General features: G+C 40.7%; 1 protein-coding gene across 9 annotated transcripts in view; it reads left to right on the top strand.

The window, feature by feature from the left end:
* Positions 1 to 15,998, top strand: part of TPK1 (thiamin pyrophosphokinase 1) — a 309,285-nt gene that overhangs the window by 279,864 nt on the left and 13,423 nt on the right. Inside the window, exon 9 of one of the 9 annotated variants that reach the window (XM_065052108.1) lies at positions 6,775 to 6,850. The exons of the other annotated variants lie outside the window; for them this stretch is intronic. Coding sequence (XP_064908180.1) covers positions 6,775 to 6,848 — 74 coding nt within the window. The 3' untranslated portion in view covers positions 6,849 to 6,850. The remainder of the gene's footprint in view (positions 1 to 6,774; positions 6,851 to 15,998) is intronic. 9 annotated transcript variants of the gene reach the window in all.

Raw genomic sequence — 15,998 nt, 5'->3', positions numbered from 1 at the left:
TAAGCACTTTATTAACTGGAGCTCATGCATGGGAATTAAGCCTGGTCTGTTTTACAAAAGCACCAGATGCAAATAAGGAAGGAGGATTGATTCTTGGGGGTTGTCCCATCACAATGGATTGGCATGGCAGGGACTTAATGTAAATCCTTGCATCTTCCTCCAAGGCCATGTCCCCTGTGTATTCCTGATGAGCCTGATGGGAGAGGTGCATCACCGCTACCTCATCCTTCTCTATCAGACTTGCTACTCTGTTAGTCTGTTAGACTGTTAGTCTGCTGTTGGAGCAACACCTGTACATGTCCTGATTTGCTTCAGGCCAGGTTAACTTTAACTGTTTCAGTTGTTGGGCCGAGCTAACCTGGTTAATTTTGTGCCCAAGGAGAGTAAGAGACAGTCAATGTAAAGACCTGCTGTGCCAAACAGGTGAAATGAGCTGTCTGATTTGGAGACATGCATATACCTGAAAGCAGATGTCTGCCTGTGGAGCTCAGATCTAAATGTCAGAGTCTGACACTACTCATAACCTGACCAGTTGAATTTTCATTTTGTATTGATTTTTTTCAGGTTTTGATCAACGCAAAATGTTCACATACCAGGTTGAGTTAGCCTAAGTCATTCCCTATAAAATCACAGCATTTATACCAGACAGCTTTGATTGAGCTCCTGTCTGCACATAGGAGACATGCCCCAGGTGAGCGGGTTATTACAGTCATGATTCACACCAGTCTCATTTAAACTTCACTTGTATTTTGGCTGTCTCTTGATTTTTCCGGTCCACATCATCTGCAGGTGAGCTGGCAAGAATATCAGCTGGCATTTCTTACCAAACGCTGCTTAGTGGTCTGCTTCCCCTAGAAATTTGCCCTTATAGAAGACACAAAGCTAAATTCTCTTGAACCTGAGAAGAGTGAGCTGCAATAGAGAAGAAAATATCCTCCTCTTCACTCCTGGCCTCTCCTTCTGCAGAATGCAGGTTTCAGGCCTGTTTAAAAGGCCTGCTAGTACTCAGTGCATGCAGGATATTAAGATAATTACTTCATTTTCAAGGTGGACACTGCAATTATTTACACCTCTCTGCATTGCTGCTGTTGGGTCTTCCATTTCCATAGGCTCATAATCCACAGTCTCCAAGGTGTTGAGCAGTGAATTAGAAGTGTCCTCCAGAAGCCTCTTTTAGGGGCATCTGTACCACCTATTTTGAATCCCTTTATGCTTCTAGTGTAGGTCTGATTTAGAAGCTCAAAGTCTGGCAACTCAGATCCTCTGTGGTGGTAGGCAATGGTGGGGTTATTCTGTGCGATTCTGAAATTATTCTTATTTAGACATCAAATTAGATGTCTAAAGAGAATTTAGTGAATATTTACCCTTGGGACTGTTAGAGGTTTCAAGATCCAAATGCATTTGCACTGTGCTTGTTTATGGGGTGATAGCAGGTGATACAAATAAAAAAAGAGCTAAAGCAGCATTAAAGAGTTTATCAAAGTTTTTAAAAATATATATTCATCTTTGTCTGCTGACGCTGGTGGAGATCCTGTGGCCTTTACTTTGTTTGTCTCCAAATCTTCTGTGGATTACTTAAAAGGAAGCTGAACCTTCAGTCTCAGCATTTGGGAGTAAATAGCCTGTCATGACTGATGGAAACGATCTTTGAAAATAGATTGCTCTATCAATTATATGTCAATTACAGCAGAAGTTGCAGGTGAGTTAATACTGACTTAATCTAATGGTTTTATATATACAGATCTATAAACACACTCTGTTTATACAGGTCTGATTCCATGTGAGAAAGCCTTTGTTCCACTACGAATAGATTTTTTTGTTGTTTCTTTTCCAGTACAGCTTGAGTCTTAAGGAAAACTTTTTTTCTTTTTAATACTGGAAGCATACTCAATGTGTTATACTGGCATAAATACATTGCCTTAAAATATTTAAGAGGAAAGATCTCTTTTCCATGTATTTTTCTAGCATTTAGTAGGGCAAAAGGTTTAGATTTGTTGTTGATTTTACTTTGCAGGGACAATTTCTTTCTCTTTTTTATTTATAACTTGCTCATTCCATGAGTGTGAGAAGTACCTTATGGATTTACAAGATAAGTAAACTTGATGAGTGATACTGCGCCAATTTCTCTCTTCTTCATTTCCACCTCTGCACGTTCACATTGTATGGGATTGATTTCCAAAAGGCAAGATAAATATGGAAACCTGACAGCTGAAAGCACCATCAACTGGGAACTTGTGTCCTGATTACGCTGTGGCGAAAGTGATGTTTGCTTTATTCTGATTTATGAACAAGGCATTGACTGGACAGGTGTCGGGCCAGCATCAATTTCTTTCTTTCCTACATGAAGAGTGATGAAAGGCATCAGAAAGCAGAAGGAACAAAATTTTTTTTGGTATGGCTCAGCTAAGTGGATCACAGTGCTACTCGTGAGCAGCAATCTGTCTTTGCTGTGCTGAAGAACATGCTAACCTTTCTGGAGACTGCATCTCACTGTAGGGTTTTGGCCTGGAACTTCTCTTTCCCAATCAAAGTCCTCACCAATAGTGCCTGTTCAGTCAGGAGTGAACAAAAGGCCTGAACACCAGGATCAAGCAAGCCCATGCTGTGTCTCACCTTGACAGACATCAGGGCTGAATTCGGCACCGCCACAACATGAGCTGTGCATCAGACAGGAACCCTTCAGCACTGCTGAAATAAACATGGGGCTGAGTCAGGGTCAGAGTGTTCCACAGGCGAAACCACTCGCAGAATCGTAATACAGGGGTCTGACTCTAAACACCTTGATACCTAAGAGGCAGGAAGCAGGAGAAAAAACAGCTGCAGAGCAAGTGTTTCAAATTATATCTTAATGGATGAGTAAAAAGGAGGCAAACAATTCTCGTGTTCATTGTCAGCATCAGTTGCGAGTGACTAAATGGTGCTGTTAACAGTACTTTTGGTTTAATATGTGAAATACACGCATATATTATATGAATGAATGCAAAATCCATGTATATGAGGACTGACATGTAGGAAAAACACTTCAGCGTGATATTGAGTAGCTAATCTTCTCAAGCTGGTAACCTCATCATAACATTCAAAGCATTATATGCAAATTCTTTTCTTCTGCCATCTCTAATTATTTTATAACCTTGGCCAAAAAACTTTGAGATCTATCAAAAGATATACTGATATAGCTCTTCTTGGCAGCCTGATGGGATTTTTTGTAGAACAAAGTGTAGTGAAATAGCTACTAATTTCAGATTTGTTTTGTTTTAAAGCTACATTAATTACAAGAATAAGGGATTCATTACATAGGAACTGATAACTGTTTCTCAGTGTCTGACAGATTATTTTTCATGTGCGAAAGGAAGCTGAAGGAGTTTTGGCTGATGTGGAAAATAATAGTACAGTACAGTTTTGAATTGCAAAAGGTATTAGGTATTTTTCCCCAACTATCCACTTTCCATGATCAAAATGTTTACACCCCAAAATTAAGCCCTGTATTAAGTGGCCTGATTTTTCACTTCGCAAATTCCCTCTGATAACCATGTTTAATAACCATTACAGATCAAAATCTCCAAAAGTCTTGGAAATAAACACTACTTCTTTCACCCCTTAATCCATCCTTAGTTTGCTTAGGTGTAGCACAGATTACTGCTAATGTTTTTGGAAGTATTTGCACAGTACTTCTGAAATCAAACTATATACTTAAATATCTATCCATGTTACATCTCATGGGTTGTTGCACTGGGTTTACATGGCAAGGTTTTCGTAGCTGAGGTGCTACCGGGGTGGCTTCTGTGGGAAGCTTCCAGAAGCTGCCCCCATATCCAACAGAGCCCATGCCAGTCAGCTCCAAGACAGACCCACCACTGGCCAAGGCTCAGCCCATCAGTGATGGTGATTGCGCCTCTGGGATAACACAGCTAAGAAGGGAGAAGAGGGGGAAAGGGGAAGGTGAAACAGCAATTGCTGTGGGAGGGAGAGTTGAGAATATGTGAGAGAAACAACCCTGCAGACACCGAGGTCAGTGAAAAAGGAGGGGCAGGAGTTGCTCCAGGCACCAGAGCAGGGATTCCCCTGCAGCCCATGATGCAGACCAGGGTGAGGCTGGCTGTCCCCATGCAGTCCTTGGAGGTCCATGGTGGAGCAGATGCTCACCTGCAGCTTGTGGAAGACCCCATGCTGGAGGAGGTGGATGCCTGTGTGACTCTATGGAGAGCCTGCACTGGAGCAGGCTCCTGGCAGGATCTGGGGCCCCATGGAGAGAGGAGCCCATGCTGGAGCAGGTTTGCTGGTAGGACTTTTGACCTTGTGGGGACCCACGCTGGAGCAGTCTGTTCCTGAAGGTCTGTACCCTGTGGAAAGAACCCACACTGGAGCAGTTCATGAAGAACTGCAGCCCATGGAAAGGACTCATATTGGAGAAGTTCCTGGAGAACTTTCTTCCCTGGGAGGCACCCTACCCTGGAGGAGGGGAAGAGTGTGAGAAGTCTTCCCCTGAGGAGGAAGGAGCAGCAAAGACAAATGACCACAAGGCCCACTGCCTGTCCACCTGTGCCACGAGGAGGGTAGAAGGTAGAGGAATCAGGAGTAAAGTGAAACCTGGGAAGAAGGTGGGGAGAAGGTAGTTTTTTTAAGTTTTGGGTTTATTTCTCATTATCCTACTCTGATTGGTAATAAATAAATTAAACACATTTCCCCAAGTCTTTTTTGCCTGTGACAGTAATTGGTGAGTGATCTCTCCCTGTCCTTATCTTGACCCGTGAGCCTTTTCTTATATTTTCTCTCCCATGTCCAGCTGAGGAGGGGATTGACAGAGCAGCTTTGGGCACATGGCATCCAGCCAGGGTCAACCCACCACAGCTGTATTTCTAAGCTGATGAAATTTCGTTTTTCAGTCATTGTGATGTCTAGGAGCTGTAACAAAGACTTGCAGAAGCGGTGTGTGAACATATAGCATATATACAAACCCTGTCCCAAAAGGCTTTTAATCTTGCAAAAAGACTTACAGAAAGAATAGAGGAAAATAAAGCAAGGGCAATGTTGCAATAGAAGCAACTGGATTTCCATTAGTCAGTGGTCAAAGCTAGTGTGGTTATCAGCCTATAATCATGTTAGGGAAAGTATTTTTCTTTAAAAAAAAAATATTTAAAAATGTTAACAGTACTGCTGTTTACTCCATCTGCCAGCTAATATGTTTCTTTGAAATGGTGATAAGGCATACTGGTTTGTGATGACCATTTTTGACCATTAGCTGCCTCTGTCTATCTAAAGTATGATTCTTCTTACCTAATTGTTTCTCAAATATGTTTGTGCACGTAGGGTATATGGCAACATCACCTAATGGTGTCTTCCTGCCTATTCTCTACTCAGAAAATAATTTCAAACCATAGCATAGAAATATTTATTTGTTCTCTATTGTTTTTGTGTGTTTCCAAGACACTAAGGCTGTTTGAACTTTATCTTTCACACCATGTGATCTCTTATGCACCATCTGTTTGGTGAAATAAAAGTATTCATTACTATTAACCTTCATTGCAGTGTTTCACTGCCTTTTAATATGGATATGCATTTTTCACCAACTTTAACAGTAACAGTTACAGAAATTACAACATAAAATATTTGTTACATTTGTTCATCACTTTTATGGCAGAAATTAATACTTGCTTTCAAATCTGTTTTTGTTGGTTTTAGTTTTATTTTTTTTTTTCAGTTGAGTCATTAATATCAGCCAAAATAATCTCTTGAGACTTGATAAAATTGGTTTGCATGTCAGTGACTACAGTAAGTACGAGGCTGAAGAAGGCCAAGGTGAATCAGAACATACAGTCTTAATGCCTTTATTTCAAATGTGTCCATGAATTGTGGAGGCAGTAAGTAATTATTTCGCTAATGTTGTGTATTGGTATAAAACTCACATTGCACCGGGCCTTGCCCTGGTTTTGTCATCTTTTAGAACATTTAATATCACGCTGCTTCAGAGCCTTTGTGCAATCTACAGAGCTAACAAGGCATGAGGCTGAGCGTTCTGGAAGATGTTAGGAATGGCAAGTGGTTTGGAAAGCTGAGACTCTTTCTAAAACAGGCTCATTTTCATGTGTATGGTGCAAACTCCCTTTTAACTTGACAAACTGCAGGTACCGAACAGCTTGGAAAACCCACGTTGTTATTCTGCTAAGGTAGAAGGTGCATCTTGTTGGGAAGGGAGCATGAGAGGGATGAATGCAATAACTGGATGAAGGAGGAACATGCCTGCCCATGCAGGAGACAAGGGGGAGAAGACCAGAGCCTGGGTTTGAGAGGGAGGAGGAATGGTCAGAGCACCTCATGGGCACCACAGTGAGGACACTGGGAAGTCCAGCGCGGATGCAGACAGGTGAGAGAGAGGGTAGAGACAGCATTCCCATGAATTGAAATGAAGTAATGTGCATTTAAGCATAAATAACATTGGTATTTGCCCTTTAACAAATGGGTGTTGTGATGGATGCTGTTGATTTAGAATGTCGTTCATTTTCTACAAGTGCTATTCTAAAAATAGTGTAAAAAGCCGGTGTCACCCCTTAGGGGTGGGTGTTGGGGTGGCCTGGCATGCACTGCAGGTGCCTCGTCAGCCTCAGGTGCTGAGGAGCAGCATGGAGCTTGATGTCCAAGCCTGTCTGTCTTCAGAGACAGGGAATGGCATAAGTCCCCCATTGATGCTGGGGACCAGGCTGCTGCAGGGGTGAAGTGAATCCTCACTGTTCCTTTCTTAGCTTTGTCACCTCAAAATCAGTCTGTGCTCTTCTGCAGGACCTGAGGACACAGCCTGCCTCAGTAGGCCTGCTGCTCCAGGCTGGGTGGGAGAAAAACAGTGCAGCTCGTGAAGGTAAAACATCTCCAGACGTGAATTAACATCGCTTCTGCACACGTTGACAGTGTTCAAGATTTTAAAGTCAGATATCTGTGGATCATCCTTGGCTCTACATAGATGCTTTGTAATCTCTGGTAAACTTATAAATTCCCTTTCTATTGGTAAAAAGCTTACATTAATACTGACTATACTGGACTATATACCTGTCATGGGTCCAGAACTTATGGTTAGATTTTCAAGTCAAGGCACTTGTATAGAAAATCTATTTTAAGTAATTTATAGAGGCTTCTAAAATGTTATTGGCTATAGTCTTTCTCTTTCTCAAATCACTGTATGGTCTCACTGATGGCAGCTGAAGTACCTGGCTTTAGGGACTCAAGTTTGCAAGCCATAGCTTCAATAAAATTTTGTTAAACTCCTTTTTATAAATTGGTGTTCCTGCAGCATGCAGCAAAAGCCAGGGAACATAAGCATGACAAAAAAGTTTTATTAGCCTTTCCTTAGGATGATTTGTACTATTAAGTATGCGTGCATAATTAATGCAATCAACCCAAATTTGTTGTAAAAATGCCACACCGGTCTCTTTGTGTTTAATATACTGTATTCATTTTTGCGTGATAAGTATACATATTGTTGGATGTAATTACAGTGAACGTCTGTGCATATATGTACACTACTTTTCTCCATAATCATAACAGAAAAATGAAGGTAATTGATGATGATTTTTTCTTTGAAAATAGTTATCCTGGCTTCTAATCCTGTGATCGCTCTACACAAGGACAAAGCAAGGGCATTTTCTTTGCGCATGTGTAACAGTCATTCCCACTACCAAACGACAGCTCTCTGAACGTAAAAGGAAAAGTTTTAATAACACAGTAAATTTGCATCCTTATCTGTGCTTGACAAAATTCTAGCCGTAATTTGATTTGACCATATATACAATATATGTTTTTATTTAAGTAATAATGACTGAGCCACAGAGCATTTCCTGAAAATTAATGTCTGGCTGAAAAATGTTATAGCCCAAATGCAGCCAAGGGCCATTAATTCCAACTGGTCAATTCTCCATGAAATGCCTTATGTCAGGGGTCATTTGTTACATTCCCATCTCTCCCACCCACCAATAAAGAAGTAAAATTAAATGTTACTTTCCTCCTATGGCATCACTGAGCCTTGAAGCAGCCACCAGAAGCCCCTGCTACAAAGCGTTGCTATTGCTGCCATAGCAATGAAGGTTTTTTAGTGGCTGAGTGATGGAGAACCTTTCAAGAATGGTCTTTCACTCTCTATTATTTTACATTTGTTAGTGAATAAAGCTCTTCAGTTTGCTTCTTGGAGCTTACAAGGAGATAGAAAGACTGCTATGTTTTCCTGGTCACAAGCAAAGATGTAGGGATAGGAAGGTGGGGAAAGTTTATACCCCACATATATGATAAATCTATCTTATCTACCATGGCTGCCATCCTTTTAGGATCTTATATTGATTTTCTTACATTAGTGGCCAGTATTAAATACTTGCATCTCTAGTTTATTTTCCCAGAGTATTTCATTCATCATTAGTAAAAAATTGGTACATTAGAGGCTTCATTATGACTGAGTGATACAGTTTCAAACTGGAGGGCTAAGGTCTGTGTGGTGGTTATTGAAAAGTATGATTAAGAGATTAATGAGAAAACAGGAAAGTAATTGCAAAAAGCAGAAGAAAAAACAAACACCCCACCTCCTTGCATTTTTTACATTCTTCAGAATTAGGTGAAAATACTCTTTCTGCAAAGCATAATGAAAATCATGTCCATATGTCATTATATGTGGAAAATAAACTCTAATGTCAAGGAATGACGACTGAGGGGCAAGACAACAAAAAGCCCTCCATCTCTTCCGCTGGACACTTTTGCAGCTATACATTAAAGCATACCTCTGGCAGCCTTTCATTGTCCCTCCCAGTGTTATACAGGTTGGTGAATTCACCTGCCCCAAAGAGCTGTTGTCACTGCTTTTCAGGAAGGGGATGGAAAAGCCATCAATCACTGCCCCTTCAGCCTAATCCACATTCAGAGGCACATGTTTTAGATTTTAACTATTTATCTGCTTTGTTGTGAGACAGTTTTTTAGATGGCAGTCTTGGAAGCTAGAGACTTGATTTTAATTTCAGCCCACTGCCTCCTTGGGAAAAGAGTTAAGACAACAGCTTTCATTCTTCCACTCGGGAAATAGAACAAGCCTTTCAGTAGATAATTTTTTGACTTGAAGTTGGGGAAAAAAGGCATTAGCAATACAAAACTAAACTTATTATTATTCTATTTAAGCACTGCAGTTCAAGTGGTTGACTTTGAATGGTCAGTCAGTGCATCTATATATAGCGAAGATGTAAAAAGCCTATTATTTCAATTTCAAGTGAAACAAGATTTTCAAGATATCCCAAACCATATTAGTACATGAAAGAAATACTTCAGTTAGGTGTCTTGTGGCTGTCCCTGGAAGCCTGCTTTAGGGATCACAGTTTCAGAATATTGGACAATGAAAAGGGTACAGTGAGCCAAAGCATGCTTGACTCCATTTCTTTCAGCAAAGTGACTTTGATAATTCGAAACTTGTTCCATATCCCTTATCCAATATATTGTTCATGGCACTAATCTAAAAAGCACAACCAAGATTTAATTCCATGTTATTTTTATTAAAATGGGTTATTTTTTTCAAGTATTTTGTTGTGCAAACTGTACCTGGAGGCACAGCCTTGCAAACAGTTGCGCATAAATTGTACCATTGTGCACTGAGACTACTCATACGCATGGCTTTGCTTATGGATGCCGGCATTTGCAGGATCACAGCCATTTCTGTAAAAATTATGCTTCATCTTTAAAGCAAATCACTTCTAAAGAAATTACATGAGCTTGATAGCAAAACCACTACCCAGACAGGATTTGCAGTCTGTTTTTTTTTTTTAATTATGGAATTTAATTATTTTTCTTCTAATATTTACTACTGATTTTAATTTTGATTTTGTTTTTATCACTTAAACATCCTAAATTTCAGGGATTCGCTAAGATGTGTCACATCATTATTACCCTTATTATGAATTATTCACAGTAATTACTGAGTTGTTGCAAACTTCATTATGAAATTTAAAGTACCAGAAAATCTGGTGGTGATACTGTTTTATTCCTTGGATGTTCTTAAAATAAGTCAGACTCAACAGATTGCAAAAATACGCAATTACAAAGTTATTAAAATGCAGATTTTTGGCAGGAAGCCAGTGTAGTCTCTGATGTTCACAGCTGTCTATTTACACGAAAACTGCCCTGAGCAGCCTGGGGTGGCTTCTTTGAGCTACTACAGCTGATTAGGTCAGCGCTGAGGCCTCTCTGAGGACCAGGTTCAGTAACTTTTTACCCGCCAGCTCATAAGCTTCACTTGAAGTCATTTTTTCAGGCAGGAGGGATTGACGGTAGATCACCTTTTGTTCCCTGTCATGCTGATGATTAATCCAGCGTGCCGCTCCTGAGACTGTGCGTGTACCATACCTACGTCTACACAGATGGTTCCTCGGATTAGAGTGTGGCTGTAGCAGCATGAATTTTGAGTTACACTTTTGAGGTCAGTGTAAAATGCGTTTTCCCCAGTCAGAACTGGCTTTAATCATTGCTGCCTTCACAACTCTCTGAGGGCAGGGAATACTGGAGTATTAACGAAATGGCAGATGCTTTGCTTTAATGAAGAAGTAAGCACTGTCATCTTATTTTCACCCTATCTCCCACAATGTCACTAGGTGCCCCAGTTGTTTTTTCTTTCTTTCCATGCAGTGACTTGGGAACAAAAATTATGGCCTACTTACTATAAAAAAAAAAAAAAACACTTTCAAAGTTTGTGCTCAAAGTGTTGTGTGCAGATATGCAACACCATTGCTGGCAGCCAAAAACTGCTTTGTCTGTGGTTTAGTGTTCAGGTAGGACTAATAGATGGCAGCTCTTTCTCAGTGTCTTTTTTTGGAAGGTGCTTCCAGTACAGAATTTTATCTTTAATTTGTGCAGCTTCTCCCAAGAAGCAAAGTAAGTAAGTTTTTTTCCCTCCATGAAAGTGTGAGAGTGGTACAAGCCCTGAAAAAGAGGCGAAAAGTTCTGCAAAATAAGGTGTGTAACATCTAGATAGGAAGAAACAGCACAATGAGCAAGCTATCCCTGCTGTGAAGCTGGGGAGATGTTCCCAGAGCATGGAGAGGCAGAATCTGACATTGGCTATGATAAAGTATAATGGAAGAGCCTCCTGTTCTAAATGTCTGATGCTGTTGGGGGCTCTGTGAAGCACATGTTATTAATATCAATGAGGGTCCATAATAGTCTCCCACAGGACAAGTGACATTTAGGGATTCAAGACTGAAATAAATGCGAAATAGAACAGGACCCAGGACCATTAAAGAATATATTAGAATTGGTTAGTATTATCCTATCCCATTATATATGGGGCTACCTGGTAGTACTTTCATTTATTTCTCATATAAATACCTTTATTCTCTCTCAATCAAGGCTGGTCTGTGTTGTCCCAAAAAATTCAAAATGTGGTCACCCTCTTGTAGATTTTCCTTGCTGATAATGAAGACCCTAAAACTTCTAAGACATTAAGTCATAATTTGAAAGCTGGGTGTTTTCTGAGAAACTTGTATGGGCAATACTACAGAAAAGCTTACGTTTATATCTTGGAAGGAGGAAGATGCAGTGAAAATCCTAACAGAACCCTTTAACCTCATCAGCATTGCCGGTGCTTACTGTGTTATGCAGCAGAAGGTGTTTTGAGGTTGTCATGAACAGAGAGAAATACATCTGAAGAGCTTAATTTTGAGGTTCTCCAGGGATATAAGCACACCAGAGGGCTGCAGGGATGCAAAGCAGCAATGTCATCAAACCACTGAATCGTCCTTCCCTGTGCTGGTGCTCCTGAGCCGTCCGGGGGGCAGGTTGGATGCCAGTGTACCATGCAGTGGCTTTGGACTGATTTAATTTATGGCTATAAGGTATGACCCCCACAGGCGGTCCAGCTGATGTAAGAGGGGTGAAGCATGACATGCTTTTCTTCTAAACCTGACACACCATGTCCTTGTTTGCAGAATGACAGACTTACGGTGATGGAGGAGGAACCCGGCGTGGATCCTCCAAACACAAGGGACTGTACCCTAATGAGCAAAGGCAGGGCACTACCTTGTTCTTGGTCATTTGTACTGAGGGAACTCCACTGATTTCAGTTTCCAGTCCTGATTTCTACTCTGTGGGTGGAGAAGTGTGCCCCTAAGCACAGTGATGGGCATTCCCTATACTGCTGGTAATCACAGTTTTTAGAGTCCACATGGGAAGAAATGCTATAAAAATCAGGCCTGGCAAAAGTACTGAGGAATGTGAGGCCACTTCCCTCCATAAGCTCCTCCAAGGCACTTTCAGGTATGTTTTTCCTCATGTAATTTTATAGGTCCTGAACCAAGAGAACATTAAAATACAGGGCTGAAGGTCTGGGTCTGTGCTGAGGCTCATCCAGAGGGACTGAGGAATAAGGGTATAGAAATTCTTGTCTATCTCTGGTAACCTAGAGACTGAATCTCCACAGGAGAAAAGACGAAGAGTCAGAGCCTGCCCACTTTCTCCCGTGCCTTTCCAGAAGTGAGTGAATTTTGATTCTCAGAGAAAACAAAAAGACAGAGGAATGCATAGGAAGTTGGGTAGGGAATTTGAGGAGCTCTCAGGCAGGTGGGTGATGATGCTGGAAGCAACAAATGGGCTGTGATCAGGGAGAGGAGTGGGGCCAGCGTGGGTCTGACGGTGTAGGGTGCTTGACAAGGTGTAGGGTGCTTGACAAGATGTAGGGGCAGACTGATGTTACTAACACATTGTGCGCTTCTTTTACATCAGTGTTGGTCAATACAGAGTTAACAGCAGCTTTGGACATTAGATATTTCTTAGGATTAAACCAAGAAGGAAGGAGGCAAGCTTGCGTAGTATTAAGCGGGCCCCTGTCTGGGTGCACTTCCTCATTTTCTATTGAAGTTATCTATTAACACATCTCAAGAGAAAGATGACCCCAATCTAAAGATTAATAGAGCAGTGTGTGGACATTTCCAGTGATGTGTGTAGAACTCAATTTTTTTTTGTCGCTGTATGCACCAAGGTGTTCTTTATCAGCAGATCTCTAGATCTTAAAAACCAGGCTGATTATTGAAGAGGGCAGCAGGCAATTTAGGGCACATGGTGTTTTCTTATGACAGAAGCTTTGCTGTGAAGTGCAGTAATTTATGTTGATTAATAGTAGCCATCGAAATGTCTAGATTGCTTCATAGGATGAATTTCTAAACATTCATCTCTAGTTTGGGTAGTGGGGGGTGAGAAAGATGTATTTGTTTGGGAGATTGGGCAGGAGGATAACTCCTGCATATACCATTTCTTGAAATGTTAGTGCAGGACTTTCACGCATTTCTGAAATTGGTTTGTTGTCACCAGGGTCAGATTAACCCCATTTTGGTTTAATGTGACAAGTAAAAAAAAATAATAATTTCCTCCTCCATAACCAAGCCGCAACCAAAATGAAAGAGACTACACAGTGTCAAGACTGAGTAATTTCTGAATGCTAGATCTTTCCTGGCAAAGCTTTTTCTGTTTTGGACTTCTGTGTACGTGCCAAAAGGTAAAGCCATCTTGGCTCAAGCGAGACATATCTAAGTAAAGCCAGCCACCCTCATTTAATCAAGAAACAAGTAAAATTACCATAATTGTTTTAAGAAAAACTGCTTTGGGGAGAAAAAGAGAGGAGTTTTCATACAGTGTTATTATTGATGTGTCTTACTATCATTAAGGTTATAAATAAAAACATCTATTTAAAAGTAGAAGCGCTTTGCTAGGCTAAGTTTTAACTCGTTCTGCTTGCTTTTTAAATCAAGAATTAAAGGCAACAGTGGGTCTAGATGTTGTTGTCAGAAGTTACAAATTTTTCTGTCTGTTTTCCATCATGTTTTATGGTCAGAGGTTTTAAAAGGAATCCTTTGGACTTTGATTCAGCACAACACAGGCTGGGTGCTGAGATTTTTATGGCATCAGTGACATCTGTGTGGACTTTGCATAAGTACATGATTTAGTAGCTCCCTGAACTGTAGCCTGCAGAAAAGAATGGTGAACTAAGTGGACTAGATAAGGTCCCTGAAGATGATAATGAATGTACTCAAATGGCCTGAAGATTTGAACTGTTTGAATCCAATCTCCCTAATTAATGATAGTGAGATCTACTAGGTGTTTTCGAAGTGGGAAATACATTCAAAGTTTGACTCATCATGGCTCATCTCAACCTCCAGATCTTTTGCAAGGATGGTCCTGGATTGCAGCCTTCTATGAAGTGTGAGGAGTTTGAGTTCCAGGATCTTCAGCAGGGCATACACTGAAATTAATCCCATTAGCAATTAAGGTGTTTTGAGGAGAGGATTTGATGTCTTAGACCATCATGATTCCATGCAGAACTTGTTAAAATACTGGTGTTAATGCTACATCAAACTGAGTGTTCTGTGGTATGTAGTCTGATACTACTACCTGTAGAAGATCAGAATTTAATCAAGAAAATTAAGATTTGTTTTCTGTTTTGGAAGAAAAGGTTTCTGTATTGACAGACAGACAACTGCTGTGCATGTCATTTCCTAACCTCGTCTCCTATGACTCTGTTATACAGAGCTGCATGTACATATGCAACAGAAGGAAAACTACAGCATAACCTGATAGTAGTTTCTTTAGGCTGAATGCAAGCATGGCATATTCTTATGAGACACTTGTAAAACTTTTATTTCCAAATAGCAGCAATGAGTAGTGGTTTCCAGCATGTCTCTTGGAGCTCTGGAAATGGATATTTTACTCAGCACTAAGAATAAGAGCCAGCTGGGATTTGTTCAGATAAGCTCTTTCCTTCTTGGTGTATTTTAGTATCTCCATTTTTGCCACAAGTGTCTTCAAGTTAGTATTATTTCCTTTTTTTTAAGACTTCAGCTTTCTACATTTGTGGTCCAGAACCCACCAGTCTGCCGAAGATAAACTGAAATAGGATGTATCTGTTGGGCATGTAACTTCCTCCCAAAGGAAAAAAGTGAAAGACTCCAAATTTTCAGTTCTTCATCTTTCTCTGGTGTTACCTTTTGTTCCAGTAGGAAAAAGACTGATAGAATCAATTACAGCTTTTTCTTCTGTTTTCAGACCTGAGCTAAGAAAGCACAAAAGCAGCAGCACACTTTTGCCCAGTATATTGCAATGTAATTGTATCATTCAATAAAAATTGGAATTGACTCTGCAGTATAAAGGAGAAGGGAATGGGAATGAGAAGCTGGCAGGCAAGTTGTGGCTCACCTTAAATGTATGCACGAGAAGCGTAATGTATCAATGGAAGAGTAGATAGGACTAGGCCCTGGGGGTTATATTCTCATTACCTGTTCACAAAATGTGAAGGGGGAGTAGACTGGCAGACTAAACTGATTAACTACTTTCTATTTGGGGAAGATTAAGTTTTGAGGAAAAACATCCAGTAATCACTGGGGTACTATTTATATCATCATAAACTTGTGCCAACTGATTTTAATAACGATTATTATTATAACAAACAGTAATTCTTATCTCTGCCACTGCACACGTGCTGTTGTAATGAGGAATTTTCCTTTTTTTCCTTCTCCCTTCTGCTCCTTCACACAATACCCTGACCTAACTCAGTTTCTTCTCCCCTCTTCCCCCCCAGCTGTCAATCACTGTCACATGGCTTTGCATCATACACATCAAGAAGAGCAGCTTTTTCCATCAAGTAAGCCAATTCTAAAGCTGCCTTCCCAGAGGCTACACAGATTGTACAAGCTGGAAGAGCTCAGGAAAGAGTAAACCGGACAATAACAAAGGCTCCCAGAGCTGCTTCTGCCTGCCAATCTCTCATGCATGTATTCACATAGCGCTATATATAGGGCATGCCTCCAGGGCCAGAATCGTGTCTATCAGCTCAGGAGCAGACCTCCTATCTACACCATTAATCACAGTGGGGAGGAGGGAAATGGCTCATTACACTACAGCAGTGATATTGTCCATTCTGTCTTCTGCAAATTACAGGAGTTGTCTCAGTGTTGCATTCAGCATCCCCTGACTTTTGAAGTCCATGATCGGTAAGAGGGAACAAA

The sequence above is a fragment of the Columba livia genome, chromosome 2 (assembly GCF_036013475.1).
Source record: "Columba livia isolate bColLiv1 breed racing homer chromosome 2, bColLiv1.pat.W.v2, whole genome shotgun sequence".
NCBI classification, from domain to species: domain Eukaryota; kingdom Metazoa; phylum Chordata; class Aves; order Columbiformes; family Columbidae; genus Columba; species Columba livia.
Note: the sequence above shows the minus strand (reverse complement) of the source record. Positions and strands in the feature narration are given on the sequence as shown.